Genomic DNA, 22,364 nt, shown 5'->3' with positions numbered 1-22,364 from the left:
TTAATTATTTTGACCTAAATTTCAAGATAAGTTTACCAATAGGAAATCGGAAGTTTTGGCCCGTAAGTTGACTTGTTTAAGCTGACGCATATAAATACAGTAGTGGTGGGTCCAAATTACTAGCTTACATAGATGCTTTAATTCCATATTTCATTTACAACTTTCTAGTTTTTCAAACATTTTAATGTAACCTATTCTCTTTTAAGTTTTCTATATAATGAATACAACTATATAAGTTTGATGCTTCTTGATTGCGGGTTACATGAACGTGTTTGAAAAACAGGCAATAACAGGTCAGTCTTGAGCTTTTTGATGCTTAGGGCGAGATCGTCAAAAGATGCTCCTGCTAAACTCGTAAACAACTAACCCACTATTTTATTAAGATGCCTAAGAGATATGAAATGTGGCTAATAGAAATATAGAATAGAATAAACCGGATTTATATTGAAGCAGCCAACCATCATTTTGCTACTTGAACCATAGATATCATGACAGTGCAATAGATAAAGATTGTTTTCTTGTGTACGAGCATAAAACGATAACGTGATAAATACTTATTATATATATAGTTAAAGGAAAACTTTGTAAATTTTTAGATATTTATAAAGATTTCATAGACGTAATAAGAAAATATAACATAGAAATAATACTTACAAATATACATTGTGCATTTCTGCATATAAAATGACTGCTACAATTATTTTTTAATAACTTAAACTTAAAAACTTTAAACGATACATTTCTACGCCATGATCGATGAGATGAGACAAATATATTGTGATAAGTTAGAAAATGGGTAAAGCATTGAAAAATGAAAACTAAATATATATATATATATATATATATAAAAGTCTCGAACCCTGAACCAGGGAGTAATGATGATAAAATATATATATAAAAAAATACTCTGTTATGTTGAAATCATAATCAAACAATAACAACAAAATAATAAATCCCATATATTATATTAAAACATTGCATATATCATTACAAATCCTCATCGATAACACTACTACTACTACTTATAACTATAATATATCTCTAATTTTGCTACATTATAAAGCCTTTGTTTCCTTCAATTTTTTTTTAAACTTTTCAACAATGTATACCTACTAATACATAATGTACAATACATATATATACATCTCAACGTACTCATTTTTCTCTCTCCTCAAATCTCAACCACTCATTTTTCCCTCTTCTTCATAAATCATTTTATTTCTTTAATTCATTCAAAGTATTTTATCTTAAAATCGTACATCCATAAATTATAAAAATTATATGAGTCTTTTTAAAATTTCATGTTTTTTTGTCAGAAATGTCATTCGCTATACTTTTGACGAATTTTTAAATCCGAGAGCGGAGCCCGTGTGGCTAAAGCATTTGACTATCACACTCTATGACATATTACATCCTATGACCTATTACACTCTATGACCTATCACCCTCACCATCTTACCGCCGCAACGCGCTGGTCTTTGTCTCGTATATATAGATATATAATGGATTACAACAAAGTACTACTCGATCAGATCATGAAAACATATTACGGACGTACTAAACCTTACTCCTCCTCCTCTGGATCATATGTCACCACAAGGACCAAATCTTCTGTTTTCATCATCCCTTCTTCTTCTTCTTCTTCTTCTTCTTCTTCTTCTTCTTCTCCTCCTCCTCAATCTCAACTATCACATTCTTACCAGTTGGGATACGATAATTCAAGTAAAAGGTGGGATCTTTTTTCCCTGCCCTTTTTATCCACGGCATAGACATGTAACATACCCATTTCATCAACCCGGGATATTAATTGAAAATTTTTAAACGACCATTCTATACGATATTTCTTGACATTTTTTCCGAAATCATCGGTATTATCGGATAACACCTGCACATTCTCGTTCAAGCGGCTTAAGTTTGCGGTTGCTTTCGGGTTAGCAAGCTTTTTGATCAACTCCTTATGAGTTCGGATTAGGTTATGTTTTTGGGTGAAGAAGCTAAGTAATGGAGTTGGTTGAATGTGTTCATGAAGAAATTTGTTGATTTCTCCATGAGATTTGTTGGAGACAACTTGTTCATCATTTTTCTGGGGGCGAATGAATAATCGGTGTGTTTGTTTGTTTGTTTGTTTTACGATTATGTTATTTTTAGAGTGAAATTGGGGGGAGTTTATAAAGGCAAACGATTACTTATGGACCAAGTATTATGGACTATCGATTTTGTTGCTAATATGTTGAAAATCTATTTATATTTTCCAAGGAATTATCAAGCTGGTTGTCAATATTTCCTTTTAAATTCTTTTCTAATCCACGAGTCAGGAATTTGTAGCTATTTGGTCAGTAATTAGGATCTCCCCCCTCTCATATAAAAAAGTTATGTTATTGTTCCGCTCAACATGCCATATACTATGATACTATTTTTTGATCTATCATCAAAATGATTCATCATGATATTTGAGCCTCCTGCCTAGTCCTTTTCACTATGTTCTTGAGTTTTTTTTGTTGGAAATAAAGGAAAATATTGTGAAGGATTTTAAAATATTTTGTGTTTTTGAATTTTATTTAACGTCGTGTTCTTGAGTTTTTTGTTGAAAAGAAAGGAAAAGATTGTGAAGGATTTTAAAATTTGTTGTGTTCTTGAGTTTTGCTTAAACGAGAAAAGAAATAAAGTGGAACAATTTGAAGGAAAATCAAATACATTTTGTTCAAAATTATTTCCTTCTAGTTTTAGATGATTTGGAAAAAAGGAAAATCTACCCCTCTCTTCCATTCATCTATCTTCTCCACCACCTCCTCCTCCTCCTCCTTATAAGTCACCACAAGCACCGAATTTGTTTTCATCCCCTTATTCTTTTTATTCTCCTCTTCTTCCTCCTCCTCCTCCTCCTCCTTCGTCTTCTTACCCATTTAAAGTTCCACAGTTACACCTCTTTTAGGAGGGACAGTCCAATAAAAGGGATGATCCTGTTGTCCTCTTCCTTTCTTAATAACTGCATACGCGTAATTACGACCCGCTTCATCAGTATAAGATGTAAGCTGAAATTTCTTAAATGGCCCACCCATATCATATCTCTCCACTTCTTTTCCAGAAGCTGGGTATTGAGTATAAGATAATAGCTTCACCTTTCCTTTCAAACTATTCAAGTTTGCAACAGCTTGACGGCTATTCCTTTCAAGCTTACGAATCAGCTCGTGGTGGATTTCTGAGTTGGCTATTCCTTTGGATGGAGATGAAGAAGCATATTCTCGGATCTGGGTGAGTTTGTTCGTGATGAATTTAATTGAAACGTACTTGTTCCTCATTTTTCTGGGGGTGAAGGAAACAATGGGTTTGTTTGTTATTTTGTTTTATGATGATGATGATGTTATTGTTGTTAGAGTGATGAATTGGGGGGGGGGGGGGGGGGGGGTGTTATATAGGCGATAGGTTACTTGGGCACCAAGGTTCGAATGTCGAAACGAAGCCGATAAATCGTGTCGTTTGGATCGAATACGCGATTATTAACGCAAGTATTTTAAAAACGAAACGGCTCGTTTAACACTCGCTTTGAACGTGATAGTTATACGTTTTACGTTTGACATGTTCGAGTTAACATGTTGACGGGCTTGATTGAATATCTCGATTCTAAACCGATTTAGTTTTGTTAATCTAATTTGAAACTAGCTGTTAACGAAAAAATGTGCAAATATCACTACAACAAATTGTTTATTTATTCACACATTTTTGTTCACATTTTATAAAAGCGTGAAGTAATTTTATTATAAAGTTCACATTCGAGAACGTTAAAAATTTATACACATTTATAAGTGTTAAATATATGAAAAGTTGTTAAAAAACTCACACTTTTAAATGTAAACAAATATATTCACGCTTTTAAAAGTGTAACTAGTTCACACTTATATATATATATGTGAAGAGATGAATATATTTATCACATATTTAAACGCAAACAAATTAAATTCTTATTATCACATTCGTGAGTAGTGTGGTCAGGTCCCAATGTAGTATATAATGTGACTGATCTTATGGTATATATAGGTAAGTTGAAAAATGGATAAAAGTTGGATGAAAACTCATATAACAAGCAAAAGTTTTAAAGATGGAGTCGAGTCTTTCATCGATTTTGCACGTGTCAAAGCTGTTAGAGGGTCAATTGTTTGTCATTGCTTAAAGGTGCTGTATGGTTAGACGCGGATATTGCTCATGTACATATAAAGATATGGCTTTTTACTGGGTTATACAACCTGGACCTTTCATGGGTGAAATTGTACACCTCTGCCACTATCACAACTCACTAGTGCTCAAGAAATGTTTCATGATGGAGACAATATGGACGTCTTGTTCGAGATGCTTTTGGTGTAACTTCCCCACCTTTGAATAACGAAGAATTAAGGGATTATGAGGTTGAAGGAAATATTGGTGTAGGAAATATTGCTGAAACAGGTGGTGTTAATCCTTACAACAATGTGATAACACTGGTGAAAATCAATGTGATAGCAGTGGTGAAAACAATCGGTATATGAAGTTGTTGGAAGAATGCGATAAAGAACTTTATCCGGGTTGCAAATATTCTAATTTGTCATTCACTTTACATTTGTATCAAATTAAATGCATAGCTGGTATATCTAACAAAGGTTTAGGCATGTTGGTAGAGCTTATAAGTGACGCATTTCCTCATTTGACATCACTACCTTCATCTGTCAATGAGGCCAAGAAATTGACTCAGGATCTAGGGCTCGGGTACCAAAAAATTGATGCATGTCCTAATGATTGCATGATTTATTGGGGTGACCGGGAAGCCCAACAATCGTGTCATCATTGCAGGACTTCTAAATATTTAAGTAGTGAACATGATCAAAGTTCTAGATATATTGAGGTTGGTTGCAACGAGACTCAATGAAGCTGATAACATTGGAGGAGATAATGTACAAGAGATTGAGTATACGAAAGAACAAATTCTACATGCACTTAATTTGGTTGAACCACCTCCCAATACTTTTCACTACCAATGGGAATTGTATAAAAGCCACCTTAGATCAGAAGATTCACAGGTAATTCTGATTTTTCACTACTAATGAGATTTCTCCATGGCTCACATTGCCAGATTTTGATTTTTATAAGCCCTTTTACTGATATGTGCTTCATTTAATGTAAATGTAGAAATTATCTGAAAATGGAAAGAAGGCAAGAGGTGAGCATGATCTTCATAGCCGTGCAACTCGGGCCAAGAGTTTTGCACGACTAAGAGATGAATTTGTGAGTTTTAGCTAAAAGTTTGTAACGATTTATATCTATTTCTGTTCCTTAATTATATATCCTATTTAAGTATTATCTAATAAAACTATAGAAACTAAAGTATAAAAGAGATGTTAAACCTTTGGAGATGTTTGAAATGGCTTATCAAACAAAAGAAGGGAAATACATTAAAGATGCATCTAGAGAATTTATGGTATGCAATTATCTGCTCTATTAGTTTTGAAGTCAGATATCTGAAGTCATATTTTAGCCGGATATCTCGTCAATTTCATGTTGTCTAGTGTAGTTTCTGATATATGTAAGCTATGCTTGTTCTGGTCAATTTCTTGAGTTTTTTCTGATAATTTTTTCTGGTCATACATAGGAATTTTTGTCAGGGTAAAAGCTTTTACTTGTTTTGTTTTAGGATTGAGCAAACGAAGAAGTTTCGAATAAAGTTTTAGAGCACGGTGGTTCTGAATGTGTTGATATCCATAAAAGGGTTGTCATTGAGAGAGAAGTTATGACTGAGCTTAGGGGTCCCGATAGGCCTGGACGAGCTCGTCTTTGGGGAGCTAGAGTAACAAAATCACAAGTAACAAGTTTTAGCATTGAACTTTGAAGAATGAGAGGAGAAAATTGCTCGAGTCAAAGTCCAGTTGTCACACTTTTGGCTCAAAATGAGTCCCAAAGAAAGCAAATAGAATCCCAAAACAAAAAAAATGGAAGCTCAAGATAAGCAAATTCAAGTCTTGAATGAAGCCGTTGATGACTTTAGAACGGAGCTTCGGCTTTTCCAGAGTACATTCCAAGACAATTACGGGGATTTTACATCTAGGGCACATATTTCAAGTGAAGATGCATCCCGAGTACAGGTTATGTCTATTATTTTGAAAAATGAAATTACTTCATGTATTCTTTCATGGACCAGCCTTAGAGGTGGCAAAATGGGATTATGGGTCATGATATACATACTACTATATTATAGAGATAACTATATTGTTGTGGGTCATGGCAAAACGGGACTATGGGTCATGGAAAAATGGGATTATGGGTAGGTCATGGTACTGCCATGTTTCCCCTGTGTTAAGCATTATTTGTCTGCCTTGATGTAATTAGCTTATTAGGATAATTTTGTGGCTGCTTGTTAGTCACTTTTTATTGAAGCATGTTTCATTTTCTGTCCTAACCTATTATATGTTAAGCTATAGTTCAAGTATTATCCAAAGATTGTGTTACTCAAGTGGGTTACTTTAGTTTCTAAGGCTGACTTGGTATTTGTATCTTTGAGAAATAATTGATTATTGGCTTACACTGTGTTATTAAGTAATACTAAGTGTGATTAGCTAGTGGTTTATTAGGCCTGATTTATCTGCTTACTAACGAAAATAGCATCCCTGACTTAATATATTCATATAACCATTGTTCTTGAGACCAAAATTCTTTAGAATAAGTTATACTTGTGGACAAAGTTATACGTTTCAAACATATTGCTATGAAAGTTAATGTAAAAGTTATACGTTTCAAACATATAGCTATGAAAGTTAACTATGTACATAAAGAAGATTAAATATGTTTTTATCTTCTTCACATAGTATATACACTACACATAATAGAAAGAAAGGAGTGGAGAACAAGAAGGTGAAAAGGAATAAGATATACATAATAATAAAATAATATTTTGGTAATAGATTTCGAGGAGTAAATGACACAAGAAAAGTCATATGATATCAAAACTCAAATGATTTTAGTGATGATAGTACAATTTTGTTACAAAATGAATAAAATGTGTTTTCAACATATAAGACCCAAATTAGATCGAGCGACTCTCAGAAGAATTTGTTTCAACAGTGTAGCACGCCACCCAATCTTTCTTGTTATGTTGCTTCTACTCAATTTAGGTCTTCAAGGAGTCCTTTATAAAAGCAGCTTTAGCCCAAGATCCATAACTCATCCCAAAAGTAGCAGCCCGTTGACCATTAGAAACCCAATCATGCATTTGTTTCTCATAACTCAAGACTCCTACAAAATATTAATCATCCATATCCATAATAATTACTATTATAAGAATATAAGCAATATGTTGAACCCAAAAAAGTTGAATTTCAATCATTTTTTTAACGATATTCTATTTTATTCTACTCCTACTCCTACTCTTAAATTAGGAGTATGCCTAGAACTAGGACTCTCGAAAAACCATTATTAATTCACTCTCACAAATGTGAGAAGTGGGACTCGAACCCAGATAGATCCTCCCAATGTTAAAGACCTTACCAATGAGCCACCAACCACATTCATAAGTTCACCATCAAAAGAAGATGTTATAGTATGGATATAAGTGAATGATCCAAGTTATTTGATCAAAATGTATACTACTACAAGTCCACAAGCTGGCTAGTTTTATACAAGTCACTTGAATTTACAAATTACAATAGCAATTATTCTATTTTTTTTAGACCGAGTCACGCACTTACATCCAAGCTCCAAAAAAATTCAAGAAGATCGATTAAATTAAATCAAATGTTTCAACCTTTCAACATAGGTATACATATTAGATGCCCACAAACGGACCAAAGGTCCGATACAAGTAATGGAATGAGTCCATTGCTCTTAATCTACCAAACCCATTATGCATAAGGAAGTTAAGAACCGATTTGTTACAATACAAAGTTGGGAAAGCATGCTTTGTTTTGGTTCGGGTTTTAGCTATTTGAAAACCAAAAACATCATGTCTGATTTTTTTTTTTTATCTGTTTTTACAATTCTTATTAGGTTTTTGTTTGTTTGGTTGGTTGTTTATAATTATTCTTTCTTTCAGAAAATGATAAAAAGGCTCAAAATATACAATAAGTCCTACTTAACTAGTTTTATTCAGTCTTGATTTTAAGTTAAATAGATAAACCTTTTGGGTCTTGATAAATTGTATTCAGTCTTGCAACTTTTTGCTGCATCATTACTTATTTGTGTTTTGCTTCACTAGCACGTTACCCGCGTAATGCGGCGGTGGTTATGGGGGTGACGGTGTGGTGGTGGAGGCAACTGTTGGTGATAGAGGCGACGTCGATAATTGATGATGTAAAGGATTTTGGAAATATCTTAAAATTTAAAAAATATAAAAGACTCATACTGTAATTAAACCATTAAGGGTATTTTAGACAATTCCAGTTGTGTAACTTTCAACAATGGGGTATTTTCTTTATAATATAGTATAGATAACGTAGAATTATTTTTTTCTTCTTATATAAGAGGTGTAAAACTTGAAATTAAAACATGTATGTAGTGATGATATTTAGTGGGTCGGGCCATATATGAAATGGACAGATATCCCTTAGCCCGTACAATGGCCCATCTAATTAATCATTGTTAATCTTTTCTTTAGCAAAATTGGCATGCATATTTTTTCCCTATTTTGAGATACATATTTATATCTTAGCAACTAGTTTTAGAATTGTTTTTGATTCACAGAAGTATGGATAGATATATGTAGCATTTACAAAGTATGATCTGTGAATCTGTGATGATATTTAGTAGACTAGGCCATATATGAAATGGACAGATATCCATTAGCCCGTACAATGGCCCATCTAATCATTGTTAATTTAATCAGCCTTTTAGAAAGTTTTCATTTATTTGTCAATTCCGTCAAAATAAACGGTTTTTTTTTATATACATCATTTTGATGAATATGCATCCAAGATGGATAAACAAAATAAAAAATGTAATTTTTTCGATTTTGACGGTTACCATCAAATAATGATAATATTTGATAGCCACCCATATAATAGGATATATATAGATGTAGTGGGTATAACATCGTTTCAAAATTATATTTAGTTGAGCGATATATTCTAACGGAAGCTAACTTAAAAGTCTTAAACACGACATAAAACATTAAAACATAATACGGAGTATATGTTTATTTTCTACCATAACACCACTTCGAAAGTATGAAAACAATAAATTACTAGGAATTTATTATTAGGGCCGAGTCTGAAAAGAAATAAACTTACATGTAAAACAAAATTATTCTTAACATAAGTTTTTAAAAGGGACATATCCGAAAGAAAAAAAAATACTATTAGTATTCTTTTAGAATAATAATTTTGTTATAGAAGCATAAGATCTTTGGAGGGAGAAATTGTGTCGCCCATCACAACAATCGCATTCGTCATCCGCATTATTGTTGCTGTCTCCATCCCCATTATTAGTAGGATGGAACTTGATATCAAAGGTCCTTATAGATTCAATATCATCATCATCATCTGGATGTTGTTTTCGCTTTAAAGTAGTGACCTCAACCGTTGCACCATCGAACATCTTGATAGCTTTGTCCCTATCATAAAAAGTAGGATCATTTTTATTATCATCTTCATTTGGTTTTTCATGTTGTTTCGACTTGGGAATAACGATCTCAACCGTCGAGCTACCAATCTTTCTAGCTTTGACACCGCGGGTAGTATACATTTTGACAGGTGAATCAGTATCTGGTAAATCAATATAGCAAACATACCTTTTGTAGCCTCGGGTGGCTTCAAACACTCCATCACCTTGGTAACGTTTTTCTTCTTAACCAATACCTTGATGTCCTTTCCATCTATTTCATGCATCGGCACGAAAAAGTGTACAGCTTCATCAGTTTCTTCGCACCCATGTGGCCTAACCAACAGACTTGAAGGAACATGCTCAAAAAGCGTTCTTTTATAAAACCGACTCATCCTCTTTGTTGTTTTTATAAACCCGTCTGAGATAAAACACAAATAAGAGTATCATCTAACTAAATTACCTTGGCAATCAAAAGCATCACGATCATTCAAACTATTATCATCTGAATATAATCAAAAATTAATTTGCTTTGAGAGGCCGGCAATTTAGTTAGCAAACATTTAGTGGATCCTCCGCACTCGGATGAGGCTATCTATTCTTATGAAGATGCATGTTACCAATAATGGTTCTTGTTGCTAGCTTCTATATCTCGACCACAACTTATCTTGTCACAAATGCATATTTAAGCAAATTAGTTAAACCACTAAGTTGTCACAATCAAGTCTATGCATCATGTGAACCATGCATACTTAAAAAGTTCCAGTAGAATTATACTACTCTCAAGATTCTACTGCACATATGTAAACATAAATTTTATATATCCATTTCAAGTTTTCAAAATTTCAGGCCAAAAATTAGAATATGATCGAGTAGCATTAGTTATTAACTAATAAAATATATATGCAGTTAGTATTAATTATTAGATAACAAATTAATGTGAATTATTATTATCATAAGGGTAGGTAGCTAGGTGCATGCGCTTCAGATTGAAATTGAAATATCATCACGAGGTGATATCGACATCCAAATTAAAAGAGATCCTAAAGGCATTCGGGTAAAAATACAAACTGATCGATCGATATACATATATATATATATATATACAAACTACAAAGAGAGTAGGTACTTACCAAAGAGAGATGAGGAAGGGATTTGGGGTTCAACGCACTTATTATAACAATGCGATGCTCTAAACTCTGAGGAGTAACGAATGAACTGGGGCCGAGATCTGTCGATCAACAACATCCTCGTAGCATTCTTCATCATCTGCTTCCACGAACATCCCATCGATCTTCCGTATATTAATTATTCCTTCCTACCAAATCAAACTGTAATTATTTTTTGTTTATATATACACACTACTATACTCTCGTATATTTTAGGGTTTAATTGTTTGTTAGTTACTCCATTTTATATATTAACGAGGCATTTAAATGATCCCATATATCCCTCCCAAATACAGTATATCTCTTATAATAAATGACCCTTTATCTTTTTAGATAGAAATGATACGAGTAATAAAATCAATATTAACTGTAATTATATACGTACACACTGCCTAATGATTATGTATATATATGGGTTCGCTTTTCTTTGTTGATATATATATATATATATATAGGTGAGAACACTCTTAAAATAAGAACGGTGAGAACACCTAAAAAACATCATTTTGATGCATTAAAAGTCCATAAAACTAACATAGTGCAGAACTAATTATCTTTATTTAAGTGTTTAACAACACATTCATATATATATTAACGAGGCATTCAAATTCAATTCAAATAATCGCATATATATCCCTACCTAATTAATATTAATATATCTTTTCCTTCTTTGTAATTAAGGTGTTAAGGAAGTTTGTTTTAATCGAACACGCAGATACTCAATCTTTTCTTCCATTTGGAGAATCCTATGGAGAAATGGAGTAATTAAATACGTATGATCATCCAAAAAATTAAATATATTGCCTAAGTAAAAATAAGAAAAGAATGGATAAACTCTTTGCTAACTCATGAAGGAAACCTTTTTTTTTTTTTTTGAAAGCCAATCCAACTAACATTTCATTTTTATCCTTGTTATTGAAATTTAATCCTTTGTAATAATAACATGCAAAAAGATAAGTTGATCTGTGATGATACTTAGTGGGCCAGGGCCGGGCCATATATGAAATGGATAGATATCCATTAGCCCGTACAATGGCCCATTTAATCATTGTTAACTTAACCAGCCTTTTAGAGGGTTTTCATTTATTTGTCATTTGTCGATTGTCATCCAACCCCTAACACGTACAGTATTGTCGCACCCATTTTTCAGGTATGTATTTACATCATTCTACATATCCACAATTACAAAGATTAATAAATAAGTCATTGTTATTTGGATAAACTGATAACACATTATTCATCTCTGGTATATATAGGAGGAGGAGGAGGAGATATATGGGTTCCTTAGTAAAGGTTGTTGCCTCCAGGCTTCCCCGGTGTGTCATCTCACCACGTACTTTGGCGGCTACTCATCATCAACGCTGTTTCTTTAGCACCACCAACAATCGTCATGGTTTTAAGAATAATCTCCATCGTGTTCGCAACGTTGCCATTAATAGGATTCCTAGCTTCTTATATGAAAGTTAGTTTTCTTCTCTTTTAATATTATATTTATCCAGTTTTTTTTTATTATTGGACTTTGCTATTGTATATATACATAATAGATATACTTTACTTGAACATATTGATCATAGTCTACACATCAGTTCTAACTAGTGAGTTTATGAACCGTTGTTTTTGTTTTTTACCTTGATGAATTAGATATATTTAATCAATTCGGGCTACTCACCGAGATGAGGACTTATCGTATTGGTGCAACGGTAATTATGCCATTAGACCCCCTGGACGAGGACCACTGTCTCACCATGGTTGTACCGATGAAGGGAGTCATTTCCCATGAAAACTTGAGGGTGACGGTGGACCGCAACAAATTTTACATAAGAGGGGTAGTGTATGATGAATTCAAAGCAACACATCACATGTATCAAAGCCAATTTCTGTTAACAGAAGAAGATTATTATTTGAAATTCAAAATAAGATCAGATATACAGGCATACTTTCTTACTCACGAAGGTGAAGACTACTTGATGGTAAAAATTCCCAAGTTCAACGCAGAAGAAAGGCTGATGAACCAGAAGAAGCATGAAGCAGGAGAGCTTAAAAAAGATGCATCCGTATATGATATCAAGGTCAATGCTGTTATATAGACATTAAAAGGGTTACCGAAAAATCTTTGATATATTTTGTTTTCTTTTATTCCGACTGAATATCAAACGCTATTCCACCTTTAGAAGTATAATAACATTACAATTTGCAAGACAACTTATGTTGTGGAGTCTACTCCTATTCCTGATACAATTGAAAGACATTAAAACATTATACTTTAGTAAAAAGGAGAACTAGATTTGAGATGTTACCAAGGCTCTAGCTTGATCAGTCAGCATTATATATATATGGCTGTTGAATCTAAGTTAACTAAATATAAACTAGCTTTTAGGAGATGGGTTTAATAATGGTGTAGTCAAGTTGCCTCCAGCAGGCTCACCTCATCAACAGATGTATCATCTCATATCGCCCCTTAATGGCTGTTCAACCGTTCTTCTTTATCCGCCAAGTTGGAAACAAAAATTGGTTCCCATCGTAAACAAAATTTCCCCTGCCTTTTTCTCCGATCTTGAAACATCTCCTAACTGTTTGATCACCTATATATTGCTTCTAACTACAAATTAAGAAATCAAATGTTCACCTGGCCACGCCTCAAATGTTCACCGCACGATTCACACCTGAACCAAGCCCACTTCGCGGTTATCTGCATCAGGATTATACTTGAGCAATCAATGTGCCCAGAACCCGCTTCCAATCTCAAACGGAGCAAGCACTGCCGGCTTAAAATTAGCAAGATGCATGCTTAGGAGTTGAGGGAAATACAAGTTACATACGACAATTGTAGGACAATTGTTGTAGTAATTTTTAAGTTAATTACCCAATCAGCCAACTAATATTGTGGCGTCTACTCCTATTTCTGATACAATTAAAAGACATTTAACATTATATCATAAAAAAAAGACAAGAATTTTGGTCCATAGCCGATTATCATACAAATGAAGATATTCAATTTCAAACTATTATACATTACATTAACCAATTGGTCCATTTAACATCAAAAGTAACTTCTACATAAAACATTAAAAAGTATTTAAGTTTAAACCGAAGATCTATTGCATCTTGTGACAAAAGATTATAGCATTTTACACTACTCGAGTGACATCATATCTGTTTCTTGAGCATGACATTTGAGCAAGTGCAACAGCATAGCACAAAATGTAAGCCCACTCTAAAGTTTGAATTAATTTAAAATATAAAAGAGCTACATCTAAAATAATACATTTTAAAATCATTTAATAAGAAAGATAGTATTTATAGATTTAACATATTGCTAAAGAAATGATATCAAACCTTGGATAAATGCTATGCTAGATCTCCAGTAAAGAAGACGACACCCTCGCATGCCAAATCAGATTTTTCTTTATCCGAAGCCTAAAAGGTTTACATATCAGATGTTTTATTGGCAACTTGTTCAGCCAAATGATGGTTAACATCCTAAAAAGTTCAAAATATAATTTACCTTGACTGTACCCCCGGGCTTTCCACCATCGACCAACTCGTCATGCATCCACAAGCTACCTCTATAAGGCATACCTCCTTCAGTATCTCAGGAACAAGATACAATCTTATTATTTATATGGGTTTAATTGCTACAGATAAATGAAATGTCAAACATAAAGCACAGTAGAAACAATAGGACACGATGATCCTTTCTTTTTTTTTTTGTATATAGACGAAGGAAGAGCCTTGAGTCCTTGACTCTCAATAGAAAGCAAGAAAAACTTTTCTGCAAACACAAAACATGTACATAAATAATATTAGTAAGAACAATGTAGAAACAAACATACATACAAACAATGATACTTAACCATGCAAGATGAGCAGTTCTTAGAACCTCTTGCAGCAGCAGACCAAAACTATGTTGGTACTTAACCATGCCAAGGGGGAAAGCCTCACTTAAACTGACAGTGCTTAAAACATGTCGAGACAATGACTTGAAAACCTTAAACTTGATCAACCCATTTTCTACCCTTCCAGTTTCAACCCATACAAAGATTTTTGACCCATTCCCATCTTGCCATCTCTACAAAAGAAGATAGAAAAACAAGAATACCTTGATGTAGCTGCTAATCCACGAGCAATAGGATCAGCAAATTTAAGTATATCAAGAACCACATGTCCGAATTCAACAGCCTACATATTGATATTTGAATCAAATATACATACACGATATACCAATTACTCTGAGGTGGAATATAAAAACCAATCAAAAGATGATTTCTCAATGCCTACATTTAATAACCTGATGAAAATAGAGATTGTAACATTTGTACTATTGACTTTATAGTTAACCTAACTTAACAAGTAATAAGAATAAAAAAGAGTACCTGAAGGTAAAAAAGGTTGTCTGCAGGTAGTTTATCATCAAAGCGCTGAAAAATAAAAGAATTAAAGAACTCAAGACTTATTTTTAAACATGAGGTGGCAATATCGGCAGGCAAGGCAGGTTGGGTACCAAGTAAAAGCATGATGGAGATTAAAATGGGTGTTTGTACATCATTACATCCACTAGTAACCAAGTCAAACCATTCATAAGTATATGGTTCCAATGTGCAATTACTTGTAAAAAAATCAATAATTAAACATGTATTAAGCTTACCATACCATCAATACCAAACACATTCTTTTCGAAGCCCATCACTAGATGCACTATATATTTCCCCCATTAGACTAGCCTGGTTCATTCTCCATTTTTCCTTCAGCTTGTAGACCGACCAGAAACATCTACCTGTCTCACTATTATTGTTGCATAGGCATATAATGCCTCAGAGTAACGCCTTGGCACAACAGCTGGCAGTTTTCCTCCAGCTTGTAGACAGGCCTTCACGAGATTAGTAGGATTTGCTACTACCATCAAGAGCACCTACCAAAATAGAAGTAAATGAAAAGTAATCTTTGTGCTTAGATAAACAAAATAATATGCAAACCAAAAACTTGACACACCATCCATCATACTACTTCTTTAGAATGGTATTCTTTGTGCTGATAGTGTAGCCATTTTTTCAGTAACTAAAAGTGGGCAAAACACCGAGCCTAATGTGAATTGAGTAAACTGAGCCCAACATAACTAAAGAGTAAAGATTAAACCAGTTAGTCAAAAACCGAGCGAGTTTCGAAGCTATTCATACGAAGACTTAGCACGATAAATTCAAGTAAAACCAATGAATGTCTAAGCGAGTTTATTCAACGCTAAACAATGAGCACACGCAGGTGACTAATTGTAAACGCCTAACAGGCTTAAAAACAATGAGTTGATTACCGACATACTAAGTAAATCATCGACTAAATAGCAAACACCGAGCAAATATATGAGCAAACACTATACAAGAAATAAACGTGCAGTTTATCAATATTAGTTACTAGTACACTGAATGGAGCAAAAATTCTGTTACATTTACTGAAAGTGAAGTAGACATATTCTCAAACCCACAATATTGAAATAACTACCTACACATAAACAAACACTGAGCAAAACACAATTTAACAGTGACAACACTGAATGACAACAAGGAAACGAGAAAAAATGAACTTAAAGCAACACCAGCAGCATTTATTTCTTTCAGACATTTGATCATACAGTTTATGAACAAGCTGGTGAACTAACTCGATTTCAAGTAAACTCGATATCAAGCTAATCGGAAATCACCTCACTAGTATCACAAAATAAACAACATCAGGCGGCGATCGGCAGTGTTCCAAAGCGCCATAACGACTTGCGTTAAAGAGGAAATTTGTCCAATAGTCACAAATGGTGCCTCCACAGGGCTATCTGATCCGATCAACTGCGTAAGCTGTAGCGCGCTAGCGCGCGCTTGGCAATCCTTGGTAGAGCTTATTTATGATTTCGTATCTTCACTCAATTAAGCTAACACGGATTGAGCAATTAAATATACAATCACAGCATTGAGCAAATGAATAAGCTAAAAGGATAATACCGAATTGGATGAACAACAAGCGACACCAAAACAACAATAATATTAACCACTATCATCTATATAACTACAAGATAATACTAGAAATATCTAAACAATAATATTAACCACTTATTCCATCTGCTCTCGAGTATCAATTTGTTGTTGCTCCTGCTCAAGCTTTTGTGGAAAAGTGTTTGTAACATGCCAGGGAGCATGTGGTTTCGCAGTCATCCATTCAGGATGTGATCTCTCAGTTTGCCAAACCATATTTAATGGTCTGTTCGTTATGCATGGGTAAGTATCCCTGTAGAGACCGGGTACACCCAAGAATCCAGTTTCTCTAGATTTAAGTTTATATCCTTTTCTAAATGCTTTGTAGTTTATTGTATGTCACTTGCTATGGAATGTAGATGGGATACTCCATATTTTGTGGATGCTGCAAGTGGAGGTCTTCTTTATGGTAGCATCTAAAGGCAACTTTATCAGATGCGTGTCTAAGAACCCATTGCCACCGTAAGTGTCAAAGCTGTCATGTTCTTGAATCTATAAAGTGTTCCTATATACAACTAAGGTCAAGGTTCGACCAATAACATTGATACTTTTATTCGCTTTCAGGTAAGAAAAGTTCAATAGAAAGAGGACCAAAAAGGCCTTCCTTGCCCATTAAACACTTGAGCTAGAAAAACGAGCATCACAATCACAATGGCTTCTGAACAAACCATTGAGGTCGGTATTTACCTTTTAGAACAGGAGTCTTCAAAAATCTCATTATTATCTTTGTATAAGAGAAAACTTAAGTTGTGGCTCTAGGTTAGCTGAGCGTATTTGAGGTATAAGCTTATCATGCTCTTAAGTTATAAGCTTATTGAAGATAGCAATAGTGAATGTGCATCTCATTTGATGTTTTAGAAATTTGGTGACTTTTTTGGTATGCTTTAAAATGTTTATTTTGACAATGGGTATTGTTCGTAGGTTTTTTTTAATATTATATACGACAGTTAACTAAAACAACTGATCGAAAGGTTTCAACTCTTACCGTTAATGACAGAGGATCTGAGGTGGAGCTGCTCGGACGTGCAAAGGTGTGATTGTGAGGTGGAATTACTAAAATTTAAGAAATCTGAAAATAGGAGTTTGCCCTTTTTCGATTGTCGGAAGACACTAATTCTTACTAATATTCCGTATTTGATTTGTTTGGGATGTGGTAATTTAACCCACATGTAAAAAGCTATAATTTCTATAACTAATCTAAGAAAGTAAAAGAATTACATAAAACAAAATATAGATAATAACAATTGTTACTATATATTATGATGGATAAAAGAATTACATAGAATATACATGCTTCATAAAGCACCAATATACAAATGATATTCAAGTGGCTACACGATCCAAGCTAGAGTGCCTTTTGAGATTGTCTCCCACTCTCCCTTTTGTCTTCAGGTTTTAGCCTTTGAAGTCACACCGTTTGCAGACAAATCCTTCTCATCTGCTTCTGAATTTACATCACTCCATATCTTGAGTTTCTGTTTTCTCGCGAGCTGCTCTGCTTCAGCAAGAAGGCGACCATCTGTAATCTTATTTGCTTCAAAGGAAGTCTGAAGCCTTGCAAGACCGGCTTCCAAAAGGGTGACACCGGCATTCGTATTTGATTCCCATAAACAACCCACGAAAGCCCCATTTCTAACCGTTTCTACTTCAATCTCTACATCCCTTTGCATAAGTTTCCTTCTCATTAGTGACATAGCTTCATCAGAATAAGGCTCCTTCCTAACGGGGCATTTAACACCAGATAATGAGAAAACAATGCTGCACGCGTCCTTTGGTACAAAAATTTTATATCGGTAACCACTTAGTACATGTTCAACGATAGCAGCCATCCTCTTGTTACGTTGCAAAGTTGGCAGATACTCTTTGGCTTTCTGGGATGCCGTTGTTAGATCTGTAACATGCATAACCGGAGGAATTTTAAAAGAATGAATACCCTTCCCGCGAGTTACAGCCCCCGACTCCTCTTCAAGAAGTTTCTTGTAATAGTGCGATCTTTCCTTGTTATTATCTCTATATTTAACGACAGTGCCAAAACCACGAGAAATAATAAGTTGAGCAACATTTAGACCAGGCTCCTGACCACCTGCTGCTGGGGATACATCTTCACTGTCCTTCCCTTGAGACAACAAGAAAACTTGTGTTTCTGTTGTCCCATTTTGATCAGTGGATCCATTGGCTGTGGGGACGTATTCCATTGAAACTTGAACTTGACGGCCGATTAACCTTCTTCTCAGAAGTTCCCTAGCTTCACGAGCATAAGGTTCAGACTTTTCATCCGGATTTGCCATATTGGGACATTTTATGCAAGACAGGTTTATTCTCCTCTCGGCGCCTGGGCTGCCAAAGGGTACAGAATCATCCGCAACGATGATGCAGTCCCCACTAACAACTTCAGTTACCTGTCCAGTAAAGTTCTTTGAGACTGCCTTTGGCTTCGTAGCTCTCAAGTTGTTTGAAACTGCCTTCGGACTTGGCTTTTGACTCCTAGGTGATGGTGGAACATAGTTTGTCCACATCTTCAACTTATTGTTCTTTGCTTCAAGTTCTGCAGCCTTCAACTCCTTCTGGGCCTCAACGTCCATCTTACTTGCACTCCAGTCGACATACTTGGCAAACCCATTTTTAATAAGCTCAAGTGCAAGGTTTTTCTCTTCTGTACCAGCAGGATAGTACACGGTACCAACCAAGCAGCCATACTTGTCAAAACCCTTAGAGGCAATCCGAACAACTCGACTTAGTACACGAATCTCGGTATAATGTTTAGCTTCCCATCCATACTCAGGGGATACTTCATTCTCAGTTGATGATGTAGATTTAGATTCATCATTATTATTATTATTCCTTCTCCCCATTGACGCGGCCTGGATTCCAGCAACAAACACTTTAACAAACTGAAAGGCTCCTGATGGCAGCTGCAAATAAACATAAAGACAGCTCCCGTCACGAACATGCTCAACAATTGCTTCCAATTTGTTTTTATCTGCACCGAGGTCCTTTGCTTTCAAATTCCATGGATTGGCAACGGCTGAAGGTGCAAGGTTCCTAACGGCAGCTGCAATAGCACGAGGAGACTTGTCCCATAGGCCCTTGCCGTTGATCTTGGCTATTTGTTCAAGGTGTAACAATTCAGCATGCATACGAGTCACCCGTCGCCCTCTAGCCTCTTTAACCTTGGCCCAACCACCTTGAACAACTTCCTCAGCAATATTTGTCGAATCATCAAGGAGGACGCTGCAAAATTCTCTGTTGGTATTTGGGATAGTGTATACGGTTTTGAACACGACAACCTCTCCTATACACAACTTTCGCAAGAATTCTCTGCTCTTCCATGCAAACGGTTGGTCCTTGCCTTCTCTATTCGCCAATCGTGGCGCGAGAAGATGAGCTAAAACGATAGTCGTCTCTGGCGGGATTTCCTCTGCAAGTCCCATAACCACCAATGTATCACCGGATAAGACGGCCTTCACTCGGCCTCTAAACCACTCGCCAGAACAAGAACTTGCTGCCGCCATGATCACAGTATCTCAATTAAAAGTACGAACGATTAGAAACCAATTAAACCCTTCGTAATTCTCTTTTACGATCGAAGAGATTGCGAGACTCTATTTAATCTCTCGTCGTACGTAATTTAATAAACTCTTGTGATTGATCGATAACTTTTTTTAATTAGGTTTATTATGTGAATGAATTGAATGAGGCCGAGTTATTAGAGTATATATAGGTAAATTTTGGACTTAAATATGGAAACCAAATATGTTTCCAACTCTAATTCCCTTGTTTTACAATTTTTACCAAGTATTTACTTAATTTGCATTGTTTCCTTCTTTTACTCGCATTATTTACTTTCCAATTTCCATTATTAATTATGATTACTATTATAATAATGATAATGAGTATTCATTAAAAATTACGAGTAATAGAACTTACAAGAAATGAGGGAGGATCTGCGTCTGGTCTTACTCCATTTGAGATTGAAAGCAGGTTCAAGAATAATCCCAATGAGGTCAACCACAAAGTGTGTTGTTGAACAGAATCTGAACAGTGAGTTTTAGGGTGGGGGTTAACAGGAGTCGAAACTGGAACAAAGGGGTTTCAGTGGGATAAGAGAAGCCCATTTTTCTTGCTCAGTTGTGAACCAGAATTTCCTTCAAGAGGTTTTATTTTGCAATTATCTGTATTTGTCTTTTAGTTGGATTATATATTTATATTTCTCTATACGAGCATGGTACCCATATAATACGGCGGTGGTAGTGGCACGACAGTCTAGTATTATCGGTGACGGTATTATTTTTGGTGGTGGTTGTGTCAAGTCTAAAATAGTATAGGTTGATGTAAAGGTGATAGTTGAATATTTAAAAGGATATGGGCTTAAAATGTTAATTGATAATTCAAAGAAAAAAATTACTAAAAATAGAAAGGACCATTTGCTTTATAAGAGAGTAGAGATGATGATAATAAATTTCTGGCTCGAACAGACTGGTTGAACGTCCGTCATCATTTGGTTCGGTTCTTGAAAATATTATTTGGTGGTTTAAGTTATTTTGCTGTGTTTTTTACTCTTTATTTTTATTTTGTAGTTAATCTAAGTAGCTAGCTCACTTTACAAGTGGTTTAACAGAATTAACCTTATGTAATAATTTACAAGGATTCTTGTACTCCCAAAATTACTAAACTATCATTTTTACATCAATTATCTTTGCATAAGTATCCTACACTACTCGTTTTCGTCGCCACCACCACTAATCACCCACCCCCACTACACGTCGCCGCCATCATCATTTCCATTGCGTCGCGCGGAAATTGGTCTAGTTTATATACATATGTATAAAAGATTTAAAAAAAAAGAATTGTAAAAAGATATAAATAGATAAATTTAACATAAGGTTTTCATCTTTTCTTTTAATTTACTTTAATTTATTATAACTTAAAAAAAAAAAGTTGAACCCTAATTTACTTAAAACGAAATTTATAATAAGTATTATTTCAAGCGAAACCTAATTTACTTAAAACGAAACCAGAAAAATACTTTTTAAATCTATCCATCCGATGGCCTGAAAACTAGTGTATATATATAGAGAGAGAGAGAAAGTTTTCTTATTTTGAGAACCATTTTTTTTTAAGAACTATGAATGAACAAAAATAACATGTGAACAAGTATATTATTTGGGAGTTTTCACGGTTCTTACAAAAAAAAATAGGTTCTCAAAATAAAGGTCTCCTATATAGTATATATATAGGGTAGTCATCCAATAAGAACAAAACAAAAATAAGAACATGTAAAAACCAATAGGAGACTTCCAAATCATCATACATTTAAAAGGGTAATATTGACGATGGGAAAATACAAATAAATTTATAATTTTTTATCAAGCAGTTTTAGATTATCTAAAATTCACTACCTTTTTAAATTTAAATTTAAATTAAAACAATCGACCGTGATTCAATTAGAGGGTAGCCAGTGGTTCGTCCCTGGCTTCGTTCGACTTGCAGGGACGAGTCCACACCGTTGGATGGGACTCGTTCCTTGCTCGCCCGCCTCACTTGTCCGCCTCGTTCGTCCCTCCAGGGACTAGTCTCCTTTCTTGTTTTTTTTTTGAATGTAACGGTTAGAATTCAAAGGGAAGAAGACAAA

At 34.6% G+C, this 22,364-nt stretch overlaps 2 protein-coding genes across 6 annotated transcripts; one reads left to right on the top strand and one right to left on the bottom strand.

Annotated features, from left to right (window-relative positions):
* Positions 1–10,691: 10,691 nt before the first annotated feature.
* LOC122587720 (ribonuclease TUDOR 1-like) lies at positions 10,692–20,892 on the bottom strand. 5 transcript variants are annotated; one of them, XR_006322153.1, is made up of 7 exons: positions 20,660–20,892; positions 15,367–15,630; positions 15,095–15,139; positions 14,821–14,900; positions 14,227–14,493; positions 12,391–14,138; positions 10,692–10,870 (listed from the first exon to the last, which is right to left on the bottom strand). XR_006322153.1 is itself a non-coding variant. In XM_043759884.1 (2 exons), the coding sequence occupies exon 2, from the start codon at positions 20,242–20,244 to the stop codon at positions 18,121–18,123; it is 2,124 nt and encodes a 707-aa protein (XP_043615819.1). In that variant the 5' UTR covers positions 20,245–20,255; positions 20,660–20,892; the 3' UTR covers positions 17,964–18,120. The 5 variants fall into 5 exon arrangements, 2 of the variants coding, with proteins under 2 accessions (XP_043615819.1, XP_043615820.1); XR_006322154.1 differs by lacking the exon at positions 10,692–10,870 and having other exon boundaries at positions 12,821–13,410; positions 14,058–14,138; XR_006322155.1 differs by lacking the exon at positions 10,692–10,870 and having other exon boundaries at positions 12,821–14,138; positions 15,372–15,630.
* LOC122587721 lies at positions 11,997–12,858 on the top strand. The gene is made up of 2 exons (XM_043759886.1): positions 11,997–12,183; positions 12,363–12,858. Exons 1-2 carry the CDS (start codon positions 11,997–11,999, stop codon positions 12,806–12,808), a joined length of 633 nt encoding a protein of 210 aa, XP_043615821.1. The 3' UTR covers positions 12,809–12,858.
* Positions 20,893–22,364: the final 1,472 nt, after the last annotated feature.

The sequence above is a fragment of the Erigeron canadensis genome, chromosome 2 (assembly GCF_010389155.1).
Source record: "Erigeron canadensis isolate Cc75 chromosome 2, C_canadensis_v1, whole genome shotgun sequence".
Classification (NCBI taxonomy): Eukaryota; Viridiplantae; Streptophyta; class Magnoliopsida; order Asterales; family Asteraceae; genus Erigeron; species Erigeron canadensis.
This window is presented reverse-complemented; position numbering and strand designations above follow the sequence as displayed.

Bases quoted from the DNA above. Each gene is read 5' to 3' on its own strand.
- LOC122587720 (XM_043759884.1), bottom strand. From the start codon at position 20,244: ATGGCGGCAGCAAGTTCTTGTTCTGGCGAGTGGTTTAGAGGCCGAGTG.
- LOC122587721 (XM_043759886.1), top strand. From the start codon at position 11,997: ATGGGTTCCTTAGTAAAGGTTGTTGCCTCCAGGCTTCCCCGGTGTGTC. The intron at 12,184-12,362 runs GTTAGTTTTCTT...TTGATGAATTAG, and splicing joins TCCTAGCTTCTTATATGAAA to ATATATTTAATCAATTCGGG.